At 51.8% G+C, this 20,784-nt stretch overlaps 6 protein-coding genes across 8 annotated transcripts; 4 read left to right on the top strand and 2 right to left on the bottom strand.

The window, feature by feature from the left end:
* Positions 1–770: 770 nt before the first annotated feature.
* PV09_08356 lies at positions 771–4,516 on the top strand (the record flags this gene model as incomplete). Of its 2 annotated transcripts, XM_016362236.1 has the most annotated exons (6): positions 771–1,097; positions 1,189–1,312; positions 1,366–3,266; positions 3,805–3,893; positions 3,950–4,145; positions 4,195–4,516. In XM_016362236.1, the coding sequence occupies exons 2-6, from the start codon at positions 1,277–1,279 to the stop codon at positions 4,514–4,516; spliced, it is 2,544 nt and encodes an 847-aa protein (XP_016209871.1). In that variant the 5' UTR covers positions 771–1,097; positions 1,189–1,276. The 2 variants fall into 2 exon arrangements, with proteins under 2 accessions (XP_016209871.1, XP_016209870.1); XM_016362235.1 differs by having other exon boundaries at positions 1,189–3,266.
* A 197-nt stretch (positions 4,517–4,713) lies between these two features.
* Positions 4,714–5,745, bottom strand: PV09_08357 (ribosomal protein S6). Its single transcript, XM_016362237.1, has 3 exons — positions 5,700–5,745; positions 5,612–5,643; positions 4,714–5,561 (listed from the first exon to the last, which is right to left on the bottom strand). Exons 1-3 carry the CDS (start codon positions 5,721–5,723, stop codon positions 5,072–5,074), a joined length of 546 nt encoding a protein of 181 aa, XP_016209872.1. The 5' UTR covers positions 5,724–5,745; the 3' UTR covers positions 4,714–5,071.
* A 120-nt stretch (positions 5,746–5,865) lies between these two features.
* Positions 5,866–7,754, top strand: PV09_08358 (uncharacterized protein). The gene is made up of 3 exons (XM_016362238.1): positions 5,866–6,291; positions 6,342–7,164; positions 7,222–7,754. The coding sequence occupies exons 1-3, from the start codon at positions 6,277–6,279 to the stop codon at positions 7,479–7,481; spliced, it is 1,098 nt and encodes a 365-aa protein (XP_016209873.1). The 5' UTR covers positions 5,866–6,276; the 3' UTR covers positions 7,482–7,754.
* Positions 7,755–8,374: 620 nt separating this feature from the next.
* Positions 8,375–10,679, bottom strand: PV09_08359 (uncharacterized protein). Its single transcript, XM_016362239.1, has one exon. The coding sequence runs from the start codon at positions 10,197–10,199 to the stop codon at positions 8,460–8,462; it is 1,740 nt and encodes a 579-aa protein (XP_016209874.1). The 5' UTR covers positions 10,200–10,679; the 3' UTR covers positions 8,375–8,459.
* A 176-nt stretch (positions 10,680–10,855) lies between these two features.
* On the top strand, positions 10,856–12,460 carry PV09_08360 (uncharacterized protein). Its single transcript, XM_016362240.1, has one exon. The coding sequence runs from the start codon at positions 11,231–11,233 to the stop codon at positions 11,891–11,893; it is 663 nt and encodes a 220-aa protein (XP_016209875.1). The 5' UTR covers positions 10,856–11,230; the 3' UTR covers positions 11,894–12,460.
* Positions 12,461–16,567: 4,107 nt separating this feature from the next.
* On the top strand, positions 16,568–19,667 carry PV09_08361. Of its 2 annotated transcripts, XM_016362242.1 has the most exons (5): positions 16,568–17,219; positions 17,748–18,055; positions 18,153–18,495; positions 18,598–19,154; positions 19,266–19,667. In XM_016362242.1, the coding sequence occupies exons 2-5, from the start codon at positions 17,938–17,940 to the stop codon at positions 19,307–19,309; spliced, it is 1,062 nt and encodes a 353-aa protein (XP_016209877.1). In that variant the 5' UTR covers positions 16,568–17,219; positions 17,748–17,937; the 3' UTR covers positions 19,310–19,667. The 2 variants fall into 2 exon arrangements, with proteins under 2 accessions (XP_016209877.1, XP_016209876.1); XM_016362241.1 differs by having other exon boundaries at positions 16,568–18,055.
* Positions 19,668–20,784: the final 1,117 nt, after the last annotated feature.

The raw sequence follows: 20,784 nt of genomic DNA on the forward strand, positions 1-20,784 counted from the left end.
GTCTTCTGAGAAGCATGTGCACGGTTCTGTATCGTAAAATGTTTACGGCCCAAGCCGATGTGCGTTAAGTCTATTCCAGCTCACAGGAACAAATCAATAGCGTTGTGTGCACCCAAGGTCAGAGCTGGTCAGAAACATAACGTCATGATCAACTCCGTGTTCACCGACACTGTTGTTATTCAGATTTGGATCAAACCTTTTTTCACAAACTTAAGTTGCCCATGTACTAGATGACGCTCCACCACCAGCGTCGGCATTCGATCCGCATATTGTGGACTCACGCAAGGGATTATGGAGTTTCGATATCGAAACCAACGGCGAGACTCGACTAAAGTCAATAGGGGAATATTCAAAGATCGCAAGGCACGAGGGCGGCGAAACTGTCTCATGGACATGTTTTGTGAAATCCTGTCGTCTTGTGCTGAGCTGGTCATGAAGCACAATCCATGTGATCAAGAAGACACATGGAACTGGATGAACAAGCGGGAACAAGCGGTCACAACCGGGAGAATTTAACCAGCGCCGAAGTGCGGGAAGAGAAGGCCATCCGCAAGAGCATCAGGACGGTTTCCGGGAGCGGAGTGAGGAGCCTTCAAGTGTATAACTAGCGATAGGACGTTACAATACACAGAAAGACGGGGAAGTTCGAGCAGAGCCAGGTCCGGATCTGGACACAGAGTGAACGTTCAGTTCAGAGATAGTTACTCGATGCATTCGAGAAACAGTATCTATGGCATGAGAAATGAAGCCTCGTGATTGGTTCACCCCGGCGTATCCAGCAGCCTGCGCTGCGATATGCGGGCTGAGCCCCCACTAACGGGATTCTTTATCTCTGCAATCCAAGACAGTCGACGGGAAAGGCCTCGCACGCGTCTGGGCCGGAAGATATCCTAACAAAAGGATGCAGTTCGCCGCGTGGAATCCGAGATGGTCTTCATCTCGATCGTCTCTACGAACGCATCTTCGTTGTTTGTTCTGGATGTGGCCTTGTCAGAAAAGCGCTTCTACACCTCGTCTCTGACCAGCCTAACAGCCTTGCTTGATCGCCGCCAATCTTAGATTCCATCGAGGCGTTCGCCCGCGCTCTTTACTCGCCCGTAAGCTCAGTCCTGCCAGTAGGGTTCCGATCCCCTGGCGTCGCTCCCCTGACAATCATGTCGTGCCTAACCAACACTCCGCTTCGCATAGCAGTCTCCTGAACGCTTCAGATCTTCTTTTACAGCTCTCGAGCATCGGGTAGCCCGTGTGCTAGCCTGCTCTCTTTTACGCAGAGCGCATGTCTCGGCGGTTGCAGTCTCTGCATCCGGCTCAGGTATTTTATTAATGCCTTCATCCTTGCCACAGAACGATGTTGAGTTGGACGAGTTCTTTAGCTCTTCCCCTATAGGTTCTTTTTATAGTTTGAGGACTGTTGATTCCGACGATGACCAACGCGAGCAAGAGCCTCTCATCTCTTCGGAATCAACCTCCTATGCCAATACACCACGAACGAGGAGCCCCCGACCCCATTATCGAACTACTGGTCCATCATCTCATCCAGATGCATTCTACAAGCCAAACAGCGGTCAGAAGCATACTGGTTTTGACGCCATCCTAGAGAGGTTCCGAAACTCCAAGGTCGTAAATTTCATCGACAACTTCGCCGTCGAGAATGAACCCGGTCTCAATAGCACCCAGTTGATGTTGACTAACCTCGACCTGAGACCTGTCGAACCAGAGCGTCGACAATGGGGCGCTTGGAACTACGTGGGTTTTTGGATCGCCGATAGTTTCAACATAAACACGTGGATGATCTCGTCTGCCATGATAACAGAGTACGGTTTGTCATGGTGGCAGTCTTGGGTTTGTGTTTGGATTGGCTATACCATTTCAGCCTGCTTTATCTGTGTGATGGGTCGAATTGGCGCTATCTATCACATTGGGTACCCGGTCGTTGCACGCGCCTCCTTCGGTATCTGGGGCTCGCTATGGCCAGTCTTCAATCGCGCTGCGATGGCCTGCGTCTGGTACGGCGTTCAAGCTTGGCTGGGCGGTCATTGCATCAAGATCATGATCTCCTCTGTCTGGAAGAACTACGAGACCGTGTCGAACACGAACGGAGACCCACCTACCAGGGAGTTCATGGCCTTCTTTCTGTTTTGGCTTCTTTCCCTCCCCGCTCTCTGGTTTCCTGTTCACAAGATTCGTCATCTTTTCACAATCAAGGCCTACTTTGTTCCCCTGGCAGGCCTTGCGTACTTCGCATGGGCCATATCCAAAGCCGGCGGCCTTGGACCAGTCGTGCACCAAGGTAGCTCCGCAAAGGGTAGCGACCTCGCTTGGGGTATCGTCAAGGGTATTATGAGCGGCATTGCCAACTTCGCCACACTCATTGTGAACAACCCAGACTTTTCTCGTTTCGCACGCAAGCCAAGAGACGCGTTCTGGTCCCAGCTCGTCATCATACCTGTCGGCTTCGCGTTCACAAGTTTTATCGGAATCATCGTGTCTTCGAGCTCCGCTGTCATATATGGCGAAGCTATCTGGAACCCTCTCGATTTGCTGGAGAGATTTCTAAATGGCGCCAGCTCGGGCGAGCGCTTTGGCATCTTTGCGATTGCCTCAGCGTTTGCTCTCGCTCAGCTAGGAACCAACATTGCCGCAAATTCCGTCTCAGCCGGGACAGATATGACCGCTTTGATGCCGCGCTATCTTAACATCCGTCGAGGCAGCTACATATGCGCCATCATAGGTATCATTATCTGTCCATGGAACTTGCTCAAATCCAGCAACAAGTTCACAACATATCTATCCGCATACTCCGTGTTCCTTTCGTCCGTTGCGGGCGTCATTTTTTGTGATTACTATTCAGTTCGCAAGGGCTACCTACAGGTCAAAGATTTGTATTCGGATCGCAAAGTTGGCCCATATTTCTACACACTCGGTTGTAATTGGCGCGGTTATCTTGCTTACATTTTTGGCGTTCTCATCAACATCATAGGCTTCGCCGGCGCGGTTGGTGCCACGGTCCCGGCGAGTGCAACCTACATCTACAACTTCAACTACTTTACCGGGTTCCTCGTTGCGGCCGGCTCCTACTGGTTGATCTGCAGAATCTCGCCTATAGATGCACTCTCTCCCACAGGACAGTGGTTTGAAATTGGCGATGACTCCGTGAATGCATGCATGGCTTACGATGAAGAGAGCTCCATAGACGTGGACGGAATGACGGAGTCAGACAACACCCTGTTTGGGAAAGCAGACGAAAGCTCGAAAGCGATAGATGTGTGCAGGAGGCCAGCAACAGCTTTTTAACGCATATAGGAAACGTGTTCATGGATTTGTATTATGCGCTCTAGACTTGACGATTATGATACCATTTCTTATGGATGGAAAGAAGCCAATATGCACAGTTAGCGAGGCGAATTTGGAGTTAGAATTCAGGGATCTGTGTAAGTGAGGCCATAGAGAATTTGATGTAGACATTGGCGATTCCCAAAGTCTTGACCTGCTCCAAAGTGTGAAAACGTAGGATAGCATTTATGCACGCTTATGAACTCTCCAATCTGGTTATTTCAGGCAAGCTTATGTCTGGCGTGTGATTTCACCTACTGTAATTTGTCGATTTTTGTCTTACACCCTAGACATGATTGGGCTGAGGAGACTCGTCCAATTTAAAGGTTCATCAGCTGGCCTACCTTTGCAAGAATCTGAGGCAAGAATTTCTACACGATAACCCACAACAACCTAATACGCGGCCGATGATGACGCCGAATAAAGTGCCTGTCAGCGAGGGGAAGATACAATTTAAAAATGACGCTGCAGGAAAGGAGTGTTTGACGTGGTACAAGCTGGTTGGAGATCTATTGAGTGGAATAGGCCGCTGATTGTTCTCCACGGTGGTCCTGGAATAGGTATATCTTCCCGCAGCCTTCAAGACCGTAGCGGAATTGCTCATTGTGATTAATAGGGCACAAGTACCTCCTCAGCCTGACGGATTTGACCACGGACTTCGGCATTCCCGTGATATTTTACGATCAGATCGGCTGCGGAAATTCAACCCACCTGAGGGAGAAGAATGGGGACTCCGGCTTCTGGTCCGTCCAGCTGTTTGTAGACGAGTTCCACAACTTGGTCGACCACCTTGGGCTAGCCAGCTACGACGTGTACGGCAAACTCGTGGGGCGGCATGCTCGCGGTAGAGATAGGTATCAGGCAGCCGAAGAACCTCAACAAGCTGATCATTGGGAACGCGCCCGCCAGTGTACGGGACTGGCTTGAGGGTGTCGTCACGCTCAAGAATCGGCTTCCGCAGGACATCCAAGACGTCTTGGACGGCTGCGAGAAGAAGCAGGACTACGAAAGTCCGGCCTACAAGGAGGAGTGCACGTATTTCTACAAGCTGCACGTGTGCAGATGCGAGCCGTGGCCAAGGGACCTTCTAGACGCGTTCGAAAATCTGCGCGCCGATCAGACGGTGTTTAGGGCGATGAACGGGCCGAGCGATCTAACCGTCAAGGGGAGTCTAAAGGACTAGAATGTAAAGGGGAGAATAGTGTCCTTTTGCTGAATGGCAAGTATGACGAAGCTGTGGACATGGCGATGGAGCCTTATTGGAAGGAGCTAGGAGGGAGAGTCAAGTGGTTCACTTTTGCCGGATGTAAAAAAATGTCCTGTCCGAATTTCGACGTATTCGAGTTCACTAACAGAAAGACAGCTAGCCATATGCCGTTTTTGGAGGAAAGAGAGCACTTCATGAAGCTAGTAGGGACATTTCTGAGAGACTAACTGCTCGTTTGATAATTAGGACACGTTCTTTTGAGCATGGCGAGTGTGGATCAGCAAAAAGTTCATCTTTGAGTTTGAGTGAGCAGCAAAGAGGGTACATCAGTAGAGAACATGCAGCTCAATAGACAAGAGCCTCATGATTGATAGTCCTTGGCCCAGACATGACCAGCAAGTGATCCATGTAGAGATTCCCGACTGCCGATGCAGAAGTGTACGTCCGTCATGGGTTTCTGCATACCACCTCAACGCCTCCCAATGCTCTTATAATACAGCTGGCGCATGTTTTAACGTTGAATCAACTCAATCACAGTCCTCTCGCCGCATTCGCAAAAGCAGAGTAATCAATCCTCTTCATGGTCGTCCCCTCTGTCGCGTTTCTTATCCCCTCGTCGACTGTGAGCCGCTGTTCCTCTGAGAAACTGATTCCTGTGCTGCCTTCATTCCCTTCGACATGCGCCCACTCTTCTGCCTTGCCTCCCACGTCACTGATGGCCTTGAGCGTATCCCCCAACTTCACAACGCTGAAACGAAGAAGCCGTGGATCGCCGGCCCACGTCTTTCGAAGCGTGTGCTGTGCATGCGCCGAGCTGTCGAAGCGCATGATAAAGTAATGCCCAATGGTGTGCTTGTTGCTCAGGTTTGCGGAATACGGATCCGCCGTGCGGTTCGAGCTGTTAGAAATCGAAGCGGACCTGTTGGGCAGCGGTTTGGGAAGCGCCATCACGCCCCAATTTGTGAAGCCGCGGATGACACCGCCATTCTGGAGGATCAGGTTGCCGGCGGTGCGCGCAATGCTGAAGGAAAGTGTTAGTTGGGCCGTGGTTGAGGCGACTGAAGAACGTACTCCTTGACTTCGGCAATGCTGTGCGGCCGTACCTACAGAAGTATTAGCAGATAGATCCATCAGCTGCGATCAATCGAATTCCTCGTACGGTCGCTATCACTTCGTACAACATCGTCGGAAGTATGATCTTATGCCTTTGTCAGATGAGATCTTTCCAATGGCTCAATTGGGAACTTTTGATGCCAAGCCCACCCCGGTCACGATGCGGACCTCCGAGACCCTCAAGCGGCTGGTTCAACTCTACCAGATACATACTCCATACCAAATACGCGATTGTCATGCTGCGCTTACTTATTTGTTAATGTCCATATCGTAACACAACGAGCACTGGCAGGTTATCCTGCTGCCACAAAAAAGTCCCTGCAGCTCTTCCAATCTCCTCCATCGGCTACAATCTCTTGCCTCAAGCATGCCAGCCTTGTATGAGTTATAGATGTAGGTGACTGGGCTACTGTAAAATCACTTAAGATAGTCCAGTTTTGCTGTGGACGTGTAGCTAAGCTTATAGGAATCTTCTAACTCTTTCTGTGTACGTGCTGTGAGTTTATTGATTCTTGTTGGTCTGCACACCGCTAGTCATCGTGTTGGACAAATCACGCAATAGTCCTTTTTGAGTAGTTTCAGTGCCCACCTTCCTCCGAGTATTACGCTCCCTTCAAGCAACCATGTGTAGATTCTTGGTACGTTATTTCTTATAGAAAGCTAAGACTTCCAACTAACCTGATCTTAGGTTTACAAAGGCCGCTCAGATATTCTCCTATCAAATCTAATCCTGTCACCCTCGCACAGTATCCTAACACAGTCGTACGACTCACGTCTGCGGCTGGATACAAGACGTCCGCACAACGGTGATGGTTTTGGTGTAGGATACTACACGCCTCCAGAGCTGGGCCCGGAGCCAGCCATATTCACATCAACGATTCCGGCATGGAACTGCATCAACCTAGAGCGATTAGCCAGCAAGACGCAGTCAAAGTTGGTGTTTGCTCACGTGCGAGCTACGACTGAAGGCAATCTCAGCGAGCAGAATTGCCATCCCTTCTCCTGCGGCAGTATCATGTTCATGCATAACGGTGGCATTGGGGGCTGGAAATACATCAAGCGAAAGGTCGGGCAAAGCCTGCGAGACGAATGGTATATGCTTGTACAAGGCGGCACGGATAGCGAGTGGATCTTCGTGCTATTCCTCGATACCCTCGAGTCCATGGGATATCACCCGATTCGCGACGCCGGGCCGCACGGCTTTGGTCATGCCGTCTTGCGCAAGGCGTTGCTGAAGACCATTGCTCGAATTAACGAGTTCACGCGCGATGGCGTGCCTGAAGATGAAGCTAGAAGCTTGATGAATTTTGCCGTTACAGACGGTCACAGCGTAGTGTGCACGAGGTACGTGAGCTCGAAGACAGACGAGGCAGCAAGCCTCTTCTTTTCGAGCGGAACGGACTGGACTGAGTTCGTTGACGTCGACGGAAACAAAGACTGGAAGATGGAGAGGAAGGACAAAGGTGCAGATATTGTGCTAGTTGCCTCAGAACCTTTGACTTTTGATCGAGGTACGTGTCCTTAACCCCGCAATTTCGGTAATTCGAACTTTAACACGTTACCATTAGATAACTGGGTCACTGTTCCAACAAACTCAGTCGTTACAATACACAAGCAAACTGTCATGATTCATCCGATCATCGATGAATTCTGGAACCCAAACCCGAGCCACGAGCGAAGCACACAGTTTGCTCAGACTAAAGGCCAGACGACTACGAACGAGAAGAAAGAGGTTGTTGTGCCGGGTAATGGTAGCATTGTCACTGGAGGTGTAGGTCCTGATCCGGGGGCCCTTAGGCAGAGGGTGGAGGCGTTGAGTGTGAGGTAAAGTCTACAAAGACTTATCACGGCAATGGAGGCGTAAACCATGAGACATGTTTCAGATACTCACTGTTGGGCTTTTCGCAGATCCCCACACATAATTGGCCCCTTGCACCCTAATGAAATATCTTAATAGGACGTCATGACATTTTGTATTCGGCAGCTCGCGTATTTAATGTTAAGTTTCTCCATTTTGCCTTCCTGCAATGGACGGGTTGCTGAGAGTTCCACAATATATATGTATATATATAGAAAAGCAAACACGAGGGAAGACCAAGACCAAGTCTTTCATGGTTTCAAGGTTTCAACCAATATGGCGAGAACTCGCGACTCCCTGCTTTCAGATAGTCCGAGATAAGTTGAAGACCTCAAAGCTCGGAAAGCTCAGACGGTCTACGAATCGGCATCGAAGCGGTTGTGACTCTTTTGGATCGCCAAACAACAAGAGAATGAACGCCATAGGCCGTACTCTCAAAAGAACGTCATGCCTACACGCGTCTTCACCAGCACGGCACATAGGTTTTTTAGTTCTGTTAGCCCACGGACGAGAAATGAAACGGAAGTCGAGGCTAGCCCCGCCTAGTGGGTGACTCGAGAGTTTTCGCCTTGCGTTTTTCAGCTGGAAGGATGAGCTGAAAGTTTGGAAAGGACATGCTCCTCGAATGGCCTGCGGAAAGTATGCGCCCACTGCTCCGCGCCGTAAAAGCTGCAGCCGCGGATTTCGAAGGCGCATAGCGAAGTACCGCCTGGATCCCGTTGCCGTCTACGTTTTGAACGCGCAACTCTTTCTCCGCAAAAGATTGTACCCGGAGCCTTTTCCCTCGAGGTTCAAACGAGGTGGATTGCAAAGTCCGAAGTGAAGACTCGATCAACCTCTCACTGATAAGGACATTGATCGTTGTGCTACGTTGTGTTTAATACCAGCTTGCACTTTTAACCAACCAATTCTAATTCGTGAAGCAGCCACGGGACACAAATTTACTACTCAAGATATTCGTACTTCGCACCACTCAACCTCATTCGATATAAGAGCTTCTCCATACATGTACCCGTGAACATAGGCTGAACCGACTAAACGGGATGTCTCTCTCATTCTCAACACCCACGGTGCTCTGAAACCCTTAAACAAACACATCTTATCTCCTACCTGTACCTCTGGGCACACCCAGCCTAGATATCCTTTTTTGGTCCTGCATAACCGTACGAGCTCCTGCGGTGCCATTAGCTCCAAATAAGCCAACTTTATATCATCCAGGGAGTCCTCAGCTTCCTCTTCGCCCTCAAAAGGATAATCCAGGACACGAGGATCCAGATAGCTATCGCCAAAACCGACCTCTGCGCGTTTTGGATCGTCGCCATTTGCGGTATCGGCAATGAGCAGTCTCCAAAAAACGTGAGCTAGACTCTCCCCAGTGGGATAGCTAGTCTGGGAATCGATCACAATATTTTTGATCGCTTCGCGTCGTTGATAGCTCAGCTCAAGGATTCCAGGCACGTCTAGATTGTATATGTGCTCTACATCGTCCAAAAAATATCCAGCATCAATTATTAGAACGTTCCCATCTGTTCTCGCAACCGCTCGCGTGTCTTTTGAGCCTCCAGCGCAGAAATGGTCTTGAACATATGACGTCATCGTGGGCGCATCTACTGACACGTCTGGGACCCAGGAAGGCCAATCTTCTCTAACGGGGTGTTGAATTGTTAGTGCTAACATGTCTTCAAGAACAGCACTAGACCGTAAACACCACGCTACAGCATTTTGAAAAACCTCTGCGATTCCGAGCTTATAATCGACCGAGCATGGTACGTCCTCTGGGCTACAAAGACCGTATAGCGAGAAAACACGATCTCGAGGATCCGTTGCTTTATAGCCTCTACTCGTGATGCGAAAGACTTCAGAGAAGCCCACGTGACCAACGTGTTGCTGATCGTTCCGGAGAACGAGTAGCGTCCTGAGAGGCACAATCGACGTGTACAGCGTATAAAAGGAGCAGACTTGGTTGCCGATGGTTTTCCTTAACACAATATCTTGCAGCTGGTCCATCGCCTCTGCTGAGAAAGTATCGTGACTGCACATAAAGAGAACCCTCGGAGATATGCTGAACTCTTGTACGATCCACACACGGTGAAACCAAGGTACGCTGAGTAGGCCATGAAAGGACTGCGCAAGGCCATTGATATCTCGTGTGTTGTCAAGGTGTGTTGCAAAGTCATCCATTGCTCTAATCCGTTCTTCAGCTGGTAAGCTCAACATCCGCTCAAGAGCGTGCAAGGCCTCGATGACAGGCAAGTCCTGATATTCCTTTTCCTTCAGCCATACCAGCGTTCTTTGGGCGCGTCTGTATATGTTGGGCATGTCTTTCACTTGTGCATTTCTTTCTTCGATGTTATCCTGGTCGATGCACAAAGTATCGACCCATATCGTCCTCTGAGCATCGACGTTGCGCATATATCTCAGGATAGTATAGAGATTGTCCCGAACAAGGAGGACGTGGCCGTCGAGATAGATGGGTTTCGAAGGCTGGCCATCCCCCCAAACATAGGATATAGCCTCGTACGCTGTTGATTGAGAATGTGACGGATGCCATTCACGAAGGTGACAAGAAATGGGAGATTCCCATGGTCCGGGATGTATTACGAGGATGCGGATGCTGTCGTTTCGTTCTAGGGGGGAAAAAATGTACTGAGAGCCATCCGGAGCTGCACCTAGGCAGCTATCATCCATCCTCACAAGCAATTAAGCTATTAAAGTCAAAACGAAACGTGGTGGACGTAGCACATGGAGAATGACAAACTCGTTCAAGATAAAAAGGGTTATATTTTTCACATTCGAAAAAGGCCCAAAATCGATCGCATTGCTGTTTCAGCGCTACGTTGGTCCGGAAAGGGAATAAAACATGACTGCGGCGGCTGTACAGATACCCAGCGGCTATTCAGCGGCGCAATATGCAGGATGTGAAACAGTTGCATCCCATGTGTCAACCAACATCCAGTCCATTTGCAAGAGCGAATGTCAAAGTCGTAGACAGTGAAACTCTGCTCGATCTTGCCTTGCTTTTGAACCATCCTAACGGCACAGGAAAGCTATGAATCCGATGTCGGGCATTAGTTCGTTCGATGGAAAGCGATTGCTCATTCAATATGTCAGCATCATAATCCTGTGGGTCGCTTTCAAAGCGACTAGATAACATCCTAGCGGTATCAGAAGATGGGCATTGCCGCAGACGCCGACGTACAAACAGCTGAAGGTTCAGCGTGATTTCCAAACGACTCCGCTACATGTGCGTAATCCAGGCTGCCTGCAGTCACGGACATAAGCTTTTGACCGCTGGAAGCCTCGTCAATTGCGAGAGCGACGCGTAGCTGCAACGAATAGAGTGGCGGGAGGCTCTTGTTCTTCCCGTGTCAGGTTTCGCGTAGCGGCTCCAGCCGAGAAGTCACGGCTGAACCGAATCTGGCGAGGGCGAAGCTCGAAGTTTTGGGGAGGCTGTGCCCCGCAACAAGTTCGTGCTGCGGCTTGAAATGCACTGCCTCCCCTCGACACTTTTGACGAGACAGCTTTGATGTGCTAGCAACTCTTCGCTGCGCATATATAGGTTTGCTTTGCGAAAATTCAGCTTGCTTTTCCTTCATCAAAATCCGTCTGTACTGACATAGTTTGACATCCCACCTTCTTGGCCGCCTTCTCCGGTTCATACACATCAGCCTTCCACTGCATCTTTCCTCGTATTTCCAGCAGTCTTACAACATCTCACCATGTCAGATCCATATAACCAGTACCCGCCTCAAGGACCATACGGTCAACCAAGCTACGGCTCGCCAGCGCCTGCTTATGGTGGTTACCAGTCGCCGCCACCAGCGCAAGGCTACGCCCCTCAGCCCGACTACTCCCAGCAGCAGTATGGAGCACCCGCGCCATATGGCAGCCCGGCGCCGCATGGCTATGGCGCACCACCACCAGCCCAGTATCAAGGCCCAAGCCAAGGGCAATATGGTCCGCCGGCAAACGGTGGCTTCCAACATGGCCAGCAGCCTCCCCACGAGTACGGCGGCTACCAACAGGAGTATCATCGCGGCGACTACAATAGCGCTGTGCCAGCAAATCAATATCCACAGCAAGGCCCGTACGGTCAAGCACCATCAGACCCGTCCTACAACCCATCGAACCCGAACTACTCAAACTTCGACGCCAACTCTCAGGCTCCCGGCGGCGCCCAAGAGGGAGAGCGTGGCTTGATGGGTGCCATTGGTGGTGGCCTTGCAGGCCACTACGGTGGTAAAAAGGTTGGCCATGGTCTAATTGGCGCAGTAGCTGGTGCTATCCTTGGTTCGAAAGCGGAAGACGCTTTGAAGGACAGGCACAAGCACAGCCATCATGGCGGAAGCAGCTATGGCGGCAGCACTTTTGGAAAATGGTGAAAAGCTGCAATTTCGTCCAAGTCTTTTCTGCGCAAGTTTTCATTGTATCATTTTGACGATCATGCTGTTCTCGGAATAGCTTGCCACTGGCGTTTTTGGGATTAATTCAGGTGGATATTCTGTGTTTGAACGACTTTTCAAAGTGGCGATGACGAATTCGCTATGATGTGAATTCCATTCCGAAGGTCTGATGAATGTTATTAGCATAGCTTGTTATTCGCAGGTAACATCGCTTTGCATGCCCTTTGTCAAATGTTTGTTCCACGTATAGTTTGACTTAGTCCCATATGTTTCAAGAAGCTCGGTCCAAGTTCGTCTCGATGGTCTGTTCGTCTCAAAGCCCGGCATTACATTTCCGACTGGTTAGCAATATGAGATTTCTAGATATCCTTCTTAAACGCTCAGAGCCATGGAAACGATAAACCACTTAAAGTGGGGAATTTAAATATCTTTGTTCATGTCGCATCCAAAAACGTGGAAATCGACGGCGACGGCTACAGAAAGAACTCGCGGCTGGCCAGGAGAAAACTTTGGGAACTCCGACGACATGGTTTCAGTCACGCGGTTGCCAGCTCAGGCGGGTGTTAGCCTGCAGGAGTCATAGTATGTCACCTTCTACCACGCGATGAACATTTTAAGATGGATGAGGTCACCGGATTCTCGATGTTAGACGGCCAAAGTCATGGCGTAGCTCTGCGCTGCATCCAGTGCCGAAACTGCGGCGTGAACGATATATTACTCACCACGTTCAGAAAGAAGCCCTGCTCGAACATATCAGATATTAGCGAAAACCTGAGTGGATTACCCCGCAGACGTGATGAAGAGTTGTATCGACTTTCAATCGGAGAGAAGGGTGCTAGCTTGGGCGATCCAAACTTCGTGAGGATCCTGCCGTTCCAGACGATTAACTGCTCAAAATAACAGATTGAATTCCAACAAGGGCAGGAAAAACACCATTGATAAAGGATTCAAAAGACCCACATTTCCGTTCGTCACCTTTGTACATAAATAGCCACGATCAGTAAAGTTACTTACCGGCTCACATGATCTGAATATAATGTTGATCTCGTCTTTCACGTTTAGCTCGATCATTCCAGGTTGCACAGTCTGTTCCACATAGTCCATACAACTGACCTGTCGACGGTTCAAAGGTCGAGACCAGTGGACGTGAGCCGCACCTTGGATTATAGACAAACGCCTTTTATTATCCCTATCATGTTGTCGTTACCCGTCCACGTTCGGCTCCAGAATCTCCATTCTGCGGGAACGGACTGAATGCTGGTCTTCCAAGATCTAAACTAGGAATAGAACGTTGCGCGCCAATAGTTGCAGATCCTTCCGTGACGCCTGCCAAAATTGGCAGACGCGATGACGAGACCGCCTCATTATTGTCTCATGCTCATTTTCGTTGATTTCTACGTGCCTTGGCGCTTCAACACGGAGAGACGACCTGACGCTAAACATACGTGATTGCTGATGTTCAAGAACGATCTGAAAAAGATTTAATGTTTGACCGTTGTTTGTGCTACCGAGCTGTGTGTAGACTCGGGGCCTGTTCCCATAAACTTTGTGAATGGATGTTCAAACTACGGACAAGAGAGTAGTAGAGAGGCGAAGTACGAAGCCACCCAGGGTACTTCTGAGTAAAATCAGAAACGTTGTTCGGCGTGAATTAGAAGCCGGAAAGTTCATCTCGTTGTGTGCCTAAAACTGAAATGTCTGGATACAGTTTCCTAGACACGGAAACACTCCACGCTGCAAGCTCCAATGGTGCAAGGTCGTGTCCCCGATATTGTAGTACATGTAGCACACGATCTGTGCGCGCATGCAGAGCCCTGAACACGACAGGCTCTGCCATGGGCCGGCAAAGGTAGACGGCGAGGCGGCTACGCACGAGAAACAAAGCCGGGCGTACGATAGGGACAGGGGAAGTGAGGGGGACGAAGGAATGGAGAGGCGTGAGCGACGGCGCGAAGCAAGGGCGAAGGCGCGCACCACGAGGCACGCACACGGCCGCACACACATACACACACAGAGAGAGAGAGGGAGGGAAGGAGGGAGGGCGAGGTAGGAACGGCGTGGCTTTGTGCCGGCGCCACTACCACCACCACCACCACCACCACCGCCGCCGCCGCCGCCGCTGTGATCTTGCTTCCAGACGGAGGTACGCAACCGCTTGACGAGCCCTGCACGTCAATGGATCCCACACGAGACAACGACCCATCGGCACCAGCTGCATTTTCGAAGCGCGAACGAACGAAGGCCACGGCCGGTCGGTGGGTTCAGAGAACCGCGCCGCTCGCCTCGTTGCCCGGTGACCCGCTGCCGCAGCGGATCACGCGCATCCGGCAGCATTTTCAGCACGGCTGAAGGAGCGACACCCGCGTCGGATGAGATGATGCGGGAACAGTGCATTTTGCCTCTCAACCCCTTCCTCCGGGGGACGCTTGCGTCGACCTCGAATATTGAATTTTTCTTCTTCTTTTCTCCAGACGAGGGAGCATCAGGGCGCTCGATCTGGTTGAGAAGAGGTTCGGTAGCATTTTGCGGTTTGAGTTTTGCGCCTGAGCTGCTTCGAATGCCTGGGTAGGTGGTGGAGACACTCGCCGAGTCGAGCTGCTGGTGCTTGTGATCTTCCTTGTGGCTCAACACGGCCCTAGGAATGGTTTGGTGCGCGTCCGCTGATCGTGCTTAAGACGATCCTGACGATGGCAATAAGACAAGACAGTCAGCCATGGGTGTACTTCAAGTCGAGATAAGGGTCAGCGTGCAATGGCCGATCATGTTCTTGATGCTGGGCCTACGATGTTCATAGACGTGGGGACAGAGCTGGACGATGCTGTCGAAGAGCCTGGCCCAGACTGTCGGACCATAGTAACCAAGTTGGGCAAGCGAAGGGGGAAAAAAGCGAGCGTGTACTCGCTTGTATCGCGAGTCTAAATGGGAGGGTAGACTTTTCTCAGCGGATCGGAAGGTCCAGCCCGCTCACATTGAGTCTCGCATGCCCCGAAGATTGGTGCTGGACTAACAACGAGCAGGCTGATGCCCAACGACAAAAACGCGCTGGTGTTGGCGCCGCGGAGAGGAGGCGAAACTTTGTTACTTCTAGGGCGGTTCTAGAAACGGCAGCGGAGGCGTTGGATTGGCGAGCAGACACGAGCGGCGACGCCGGGGTTCCTGAGCGAACGATGCGCTAAGCGTGAGTTGCATGGAGAGCATGGTGCGTGCTCGTGCGACTCAGCAGCTGGCGCGAGGATCCAAGCGCGCACGCGTGGATGTGGGGACAAAGCAGTACGGGGACGAGGGACGATGATTATCAGCACTGTGTGTGTGCGTGCGTGCGGGCTCGCCAAAGGAAAGACAAAAAATGGGGCGGTAGCAAAGGAAGCAGGCAAGGAGAAAAAGGGGGTGGTTCAACCATGGAAAGGATAAAATTAATGGTTGCATGGGCCGTCGTGGAGAAAATGGGCAATCATGGTGAGGGCTCGCGGATGGTGCGTGTTGTAGCAGCAGTGCAGGAAGGGAAAAGACAAGAGCAAGAGGAACGATAATGCGCAAAAGATGACCAGGCACGCTCTTTGGCTGGGGCGTGAGCGTGGATGGCATCCGTGGCGGATTTGGCACGGGCCGGGAGATGTGATGAAAGAAGGATTGGCAACGACGAATAATTGAATCGGCGGCACGAGTTGGTTCATGCGTGGGGATGGGTAGGTTTGCTCGGGCAGGCCTCAGATTGCGTTTGCCGACGACAGTGACGAGTTCGACGAGAAACGACGAGCTTTAACGGACAGCGCGACGAAAGGAGAGCAGAGGGGAGAGCGATCTTTTGCGTCGGCATCCGCATTGCGCGGAGCAGAAGACGCTATGAAGACGAAGAATCAGCTGGTGCCGTCAAGAGCGGAGGGCGGAGAAGACCTCGTGAGCCAATGTGACCCGAGTCATTGAGAGCGTGCGGTGACGAGCAGCCGGTGACGGTGACGAGGACAGCGAAGGGAATGATGACTGGTCGTCTGGTTACTCTGTTTGGGGACGGGATTCAGAGCAAGCGTGCCAGGTCCATCAGTGGAAGGAGCCAGTTCAGTGCGGCTGGAGGGGCACGAGGCGAGGTCAAGTGGCAGTAATGAGGATGGCCGCGAAGAACCAACCCAGGGAAACATTAATTTCAAGGCAGAGCTTTGACTGTAAAGGGGAGCAGCGCCTTATTATTGTGGTTTCTGTTTGGACGAGCGGGAGCACAGCTTCGGTGTACAGGACATGGCAGCAGCGATGTCCGACGTCGTGGCTGACTGGGGAATGGGCCTGGTTCGATTCAAGACGCCACTGGCAGCGCAGAGGGGAAGCTGCGACTGGCCGGGTCCCGGTCGGGACTCGATTCAGACCCTCGGGAGCCCCACTTTTCTCTGGGACGAGGCTTGCGCTTGCTCGATTGGGAGTAGGGTCCTGCGCAGCGCCCTAGACTCCCTCTTTCCCGCAGAGGCGAGGCAAGGGTGCGAAATGCCAGCGCTGTGCTGTGCTGTACCGCGCCGTGCTGTGTTATACTGCGCCGTTGCTGCGTAGCACTGCTGCTGAAGGCGATGCTGCTCCTGCTCTGCCCCCTGCCACCACGGCCGCTGCTGTGCCTGGTGCTGCTGCGGGTGCCGCGTTTGCGCGTTTGTCCACTGCCGAACAAACACACTGCTCTACAGTACATCCAGCGCGGATACCTGCTACTACGGCCAAGACTACGATTCATTCTTCTACCCTTCGCCGTTCTACTGGAAACCGCACTCGCTCTATCTCAGGCTCCCGTCCTCCCTCGTCCTCTCCCGTCCTTACCACAACCACACTCACTCATCCACTCACACACACACACACTCTCTCTCTCTCTCAGTCACGCTCCACCCTCCGTCTCTCTCTTGCTCCCGTCACTCCCTGCCGACGGTCCATTTCATCTTGTCCTGTCTCGATCCACGCCGTTCCGTCTCAGTTCCTGCTCGCCTGTCCCCCATCGGTGGGTCATCCACCGTGCTCGCCAGGAACCACACTCACGCCATCAGGAGCAGGCCTGGCCCGCCATCGGCTCAAATTACTGGCTGGCTGACATCCCTGCCCCGAAAAAAGGTCCGTCCGCTTCTTCTCCCAAGCCGTCTCCTGCACTCGTTCCCCCGATCCCCATCTCGCGCGGCAAATCTCATTAGATCTCCTCGCAAACCTCTTTCCACCTTCATCATCACCTTCGCCATCATTCTTCATCGACCTCCCATCCTTTCCCTCTGTCGGTGTCGCTCTTCGCGTCGCTCAACTCCTTCTGCGCCGTCCAATCGCAACCGTGGTCGCTGTTCACTAGGTGCGTCAGCATACATCCCTTCCCACACCCCCTCCCCCCTTCCCGCCTCGCTTTCCCTCCCGCAAAGTGCTTGTACGTGTCTGCGTTTGCTGTTTGCTTCAGTCGTTGTTCCGCCTGTCTCTTGTCTGCTTGTCCATCCAAGAGAGCGAGAATCGCCCAGATCGTGCTTGTCGGGGCGAGACAGACTCCAGCCGCGAGCACAGCAGTACGAGGCATGCTCTAATCTCTATCGCACTGTTTTGTCTTCACTGACCGAAACGAACACCTGCGCGTCTGCAGCGCCAACCATAACCGGCCCAAACCTTTAACCCCCTGCCCCTACCAAAACCTGCGTTCCATCGCTAGGACCCCCCCATATTTCTATCCAACCGTCCGTCAAATCTCCCTCACAAAAGCTGCTCCCATCAGCGATCGCGCCCTCGACCTGCACCGCCTTTCCTCTGCCCCCTTGTACTCCGATCCTGCAAAGACATGCTCATGACCAGATCTGGATTTCCCAACGTACTGACCAAGCTCGCGTCGCTATAGAGGACGACAGTGCCAGAGACACGGCGATCCTTGTTTCCCTCGCCTGGAAACCCTTTTTTTAAAGCAGTCCCCTGACGGATTCGGCTCCGATCCATTCTCTCAACCACCACCACTCCCATCACCAGTGGCATCCCGCCCGCTCTTTCTCCACCACACTTAGCATCGAACACACTCGCAAACCGTCGACAAGATGGGTTGTGGAATGAGCACGGAGGAGAAGGAGGGCAAGGCCCGGAACGAGGAGATTGAGAACCAGCTCAAGAAGGATCGCATGATGCAGCGCAACGAGATCAAAATGCTTCTGCTCGGTATGTATCTCACCCCGCGACTCTCCCGCGCCAGTCAAGTGGACAAGGTCGGAACACATCGCGCATGAGCTAACAACTCATGCTTTTCTTTGAATAGGCGCTGGTGAATCTGGCAAATCTACCATACTCAAGCAGATGAAGCTCATCCACGAGGGTGGCTACTCGAGAGATGAGCGCGAGTCTTTCAAGGAAATCATCTTCTCCAACACAGTTCAGTCCATGCGCGTCATACTCGAGGCCATGGAGTCATTAGAGCTGCCACTGGAGGATCAGCGCGCGGAGTATCACGTCCAAACCATCTTCATGCAGCCCTCACAGATCGAAGGTGACCGCTTGGATCCTGCCGTTGGCAACGCTATCGCAGTCCTATGGAGGGATGCTGGCGTGCAGGCCTGCTTCCAGCGATCGCGCGAGTACCAACTCAATGACTCCGCCAAATAGTATGTTTTTTTCCAATAGCTCTTCACCCCATCTCCTTCCTTTTCATCCTCAATGGGGAGTGGGGTTTGAATGTCGCGGCTGACTAATGCGTGCGCAAACAGCTACTTCGACTCAATCGACCGCATCGCCGCACCGGACTACGTGCCCAACGACCAGGACGTGCTTCGCTCGCGTGTCAAGACAACTGGTATCACGGAAACCACCTTCATCATTGGCGACCTGACGTATCGTATGTTCGACGTGGGTGGTCAACGCTCTGAGCGGAAGAAGTGGATTCACTGCTTCGAGAACGTGACCACAATTCTCTTCCTCGTCGCCATCTCCGAGTACGATCAGCTGCTGTTCGAGGACGAAACAGTGAACCGCATGCAGGAGGCTCTCACTTTGTTCGACAGCATTTGCAACTCGCGCTGGTTCGTCAAGACGAGCATTATTCTGTTCCTCAACAAGATCGACCGCTTCAAGGAGAAGTTGCCTGTCTCGCCGATGAGGAACTACTTCCCAGATTATGAGGGAGGCGCGGACTATGCGGCGGCTTGCGACTACATCCTCAACCGCTTCGTGAGCCTGAACCAGCACGAGACCAAGCAGATCTACACGCACTTCACATGTGCCACAGACACCATGCAGATACGATTCGTCATGGCTGCTGTGAACGGTGAGTCTTCCTCTCTTCCCATTCTTCTCCCTCGGAAACGTTATTTTAGTTCGCTAGCACCCTCGCATTGGCGTTTTGTGGAACCGCGAAGCTAACGCTACATGCGTGCAGATATTATTATCCAGGAGAACTTGAGGATGTGCGGTCTAATTTAACGAGACATCGTCGACGCTGCGTTCAACACAAAAATCTTCAACGTCACGCAATTGTTATGAGAAGAGGTTCATAAAACTCACAACTCGCACAACCTTTTTTTCTCCGCCTTCGAGACATCTGAGCCACGCGAGAGGGCTTGCATGCAAAACTTCATGTCATGGCTACCTTTCGTCCCTGTCGTTCACCGCGTCCTAAATTCCACGCTCCGCAAACTCCCTCCAGCATCACGGCGTTCTTTGCGGAAACATCACGAGCCTGTTTTCTGTGGTTTTTACTTTAAACATCACTTATGTAATCTGATGGGTGGCTTTGCGGGCTCCCTTTGCGGTATGCGCCGCCTCTTTTTTTTTTTTTTCTGTCGGCAGACGCAAGAAGTTGCTCGCGAGTATCCTCACTTGTCTGTGAGATTTCTCTTTTTTCTCCCTGGCCTTTTTCATCGTCGGGCGTGCTCGTGTAAACGTGTCTTGTTATTCGGAAACAAGACCCACTTCCATCTTTCACTACCACCATCCAGCTTCTCTGCGTGCGTCTGTGTTATGTATGTCTTCTTTACAAAGGCGATAGGGAGAATTGGGCGAGGCGCGAGGAAAGCGGTTCCCTTTGTCTTTGTGTGCTACGTCCTTTTTTTGTTCGTTCTGCAATACTATACAAACTCTGTCGCGCACAAGCGTGTGCAGAAGAGACGGGAGAAGGGGGTTGAGGGTGCGGAATGGAGACGGCTGTGGAAAGATACCAAATAATCGTACCGACGCACTGTGTGTAGAGGTCGAAGGATGACAAAAATGTATTCCATTATTGCATATCTATTCTGTTTCCCACTTGGGTCTACCATGGTCTTGAGTCGGCTTCGTATTCTGGCGACTTTGACTCCTTCGGTGTTCTTTTTTATCTTCGGGAGTCTACACTGTGAAAGAGCTTGGGCCGAAAAACGTTCCAGGGTCGTCGTCCTTGTACCTTTGGCCTGTCTTACCGCTTGAAATACAAACGTTTGCCGTTCGTTTAAGACGCTGATCATCGTCCAGACGGCCCAGCTGACCCTGCTCTGACGGATCGGCGTGCCAGCTGGCGCAAACCTCGACATGGAAAGGTCCACACAGGGTTTCTTTGTTTTTGATAATACCCACGTGATTCTCACAACAGATTCGCTCTTAATCCAGTCTCGAAAGCGGCCCTCTGCCGGTGCGGGCGAGGCAAGGATGGTTCTTGCATGTATTTTGGATTAGATTCTTCCTTCTCCCATTTTTTCTCTTCTCTTCATTTTGCTTTTCGCTTCCACACGTCATCGTTCACAAGGGGGCTGGGTCTCAGCTTGACCTTGCGGGGCTGCACCGACATACTGAGCACTGGCTTTGTCTCTCTTTGTAGGATGCTGTGGGCGTGCGATTCATGCAGTGGTGGGGACTGGGACTGGGTGGTATGCAAGAGAGTGCAAGAGAGTGCAAGAGAGTGCAAGAGAGTGCAAGAGAGTGCAAGA

This window comes from Verruconis gallopava (assembly GCF_000836295.1).
Source record: "Verruconis gallopava strain CBS 43764 unplaced genomic scaffold supercont1.40, whole genome shotgun sequence".
Taxonomy (NCBI): Eukaryota; Fungi; Ascomycota; class Dothideomycetes; order Venturiales; family Sympoventuriaceae; genus Verruconis; species Verruconis gallopava.

Coding starts and splice junctions, on each gene's coding strand:
- PV09_08357 (XM_016362237.1), bottom strand. CDS start 5,723: ATGTTGTACGAAGTGATAGCGACC. Junction 5,644..5,699: donor TGTACGAAGTGATAGCGACC/GTACGAGGAATT, acceptor ATACTTCTGTAG/GTACGGCCGCACAGCATTGC. Junction 5,562..5,611: donor AGCATTGCCGAAGTCAAGGA/GTACGTTCTTCA, acceptor ACTTTCCTTCAG/CATTGCGCGCACCGCCGGCA.
- PV09_08358 (XM_016362238.1), top strand. Junction 7,165..7,221: donor ACCTTTGACTTTTGATCGAG/GTACGTGTCCTT, acceptor CGTTACCATTAG/ATAACTGGGTCACTGTTCCA.
- PV09_08359 (XM_016362239.1), bottom strand. CDS start 10,199: ATGGATGATAGCTGCCTAGGTGCAGCTCCGGATGGCTCTCAGTACATT.
- PV09_08360 (XM_016362240.1), top strand. CDS start 11,231: ATGTCAGATCCATATAACCAGTACCCGCCTCAAGGACCATACGGTCAA.
- PV09_08361 (XM_016362241.1), top strand. CDS start 17,938: ATGGGTTGTGGAATGAGCACGGAGGAGAAGGAGGGCAAGGCCCGGAAC. Junction 18,056..18,152: donor GATCAAAATGCTTCTGCTCG/GTATGTATCTCA, acceptor TTCTTTGAATAG/GCGCTGGTGAATCTGGCAAA. Junction 19,155..19,265: donor CGTCATGGCTGCTGTGAACG/GTGAGTCTTCCT, acceptor ACATGCGTGCAG/ATATTATTATCCAGGAGAAC.